Raw genomic sequence first — 311 nt, forward strand, 5'->3', positions numbered from 1 at the left:
AAGAGGCCCTTGGGGGGCCCCAGATGAGGTGCCAGAGGCTGCTGCAAGAGAGGGGAGTGGGGCCGCAAGCGGGGAAGTCCGGCCGAAGCTGAACTGCAGCAAACGGGTGCCAGCGACAGCCACTTGGAGGGCCCCCCCGCCCTTGCGAGCGCCGCCAGAGGGAGCGACATGTGCCCCCGTTTCTCCTCTTTAAGGAAAAAATAAAGTTAAATTCAAAAATGATTTAAACTTGGCCGGGAGAAGGCCCCATTGGCGCATCGCTGCAGCCGAGAACGGGGCCTCGAGCCCCGTGCTCTCTAGTGACCAGTAAG

The 311-nt window shown here is 61.1% G+C and overlaps 1 protein-coding gene across 1 annotated transcript in view; it reads left to right on the plus strand.

The window, feature by feature from the left end:
* Positions 1-92, plus strand: part of ETH_00041425 (uncharacterized protein) — a gene marked incomplete at both ends in the record, with an annotated part of 1,860 nt that extends 1,768 nt beyond the window's left edge. Inside the window, one exon of the mRNA XM_013374853.1 lies at positions 1-92. Coding sequence (XP_013230307.1) covers positions 1-92 — 92 coding nt within the window.
* Between the last annotated feature and the right edge of the window lie 219 nt (positions 93-311).

This window comes from Eimeria tenella, genomic scaffold (genome assembly GCF_000499545.2).
Source record: "Eimeria tenella Houghton genomic scaffold, Eth_scaff2311, whole genome shotgun sequence".
In the NCBI taxonomy this organism is placed as follows: domain Eukaryota; phylum Apicomplexa; class Conoidasida; order Eucoccidiorida; family Eimeriidae; genus Eimeria; species Eimeria tenella.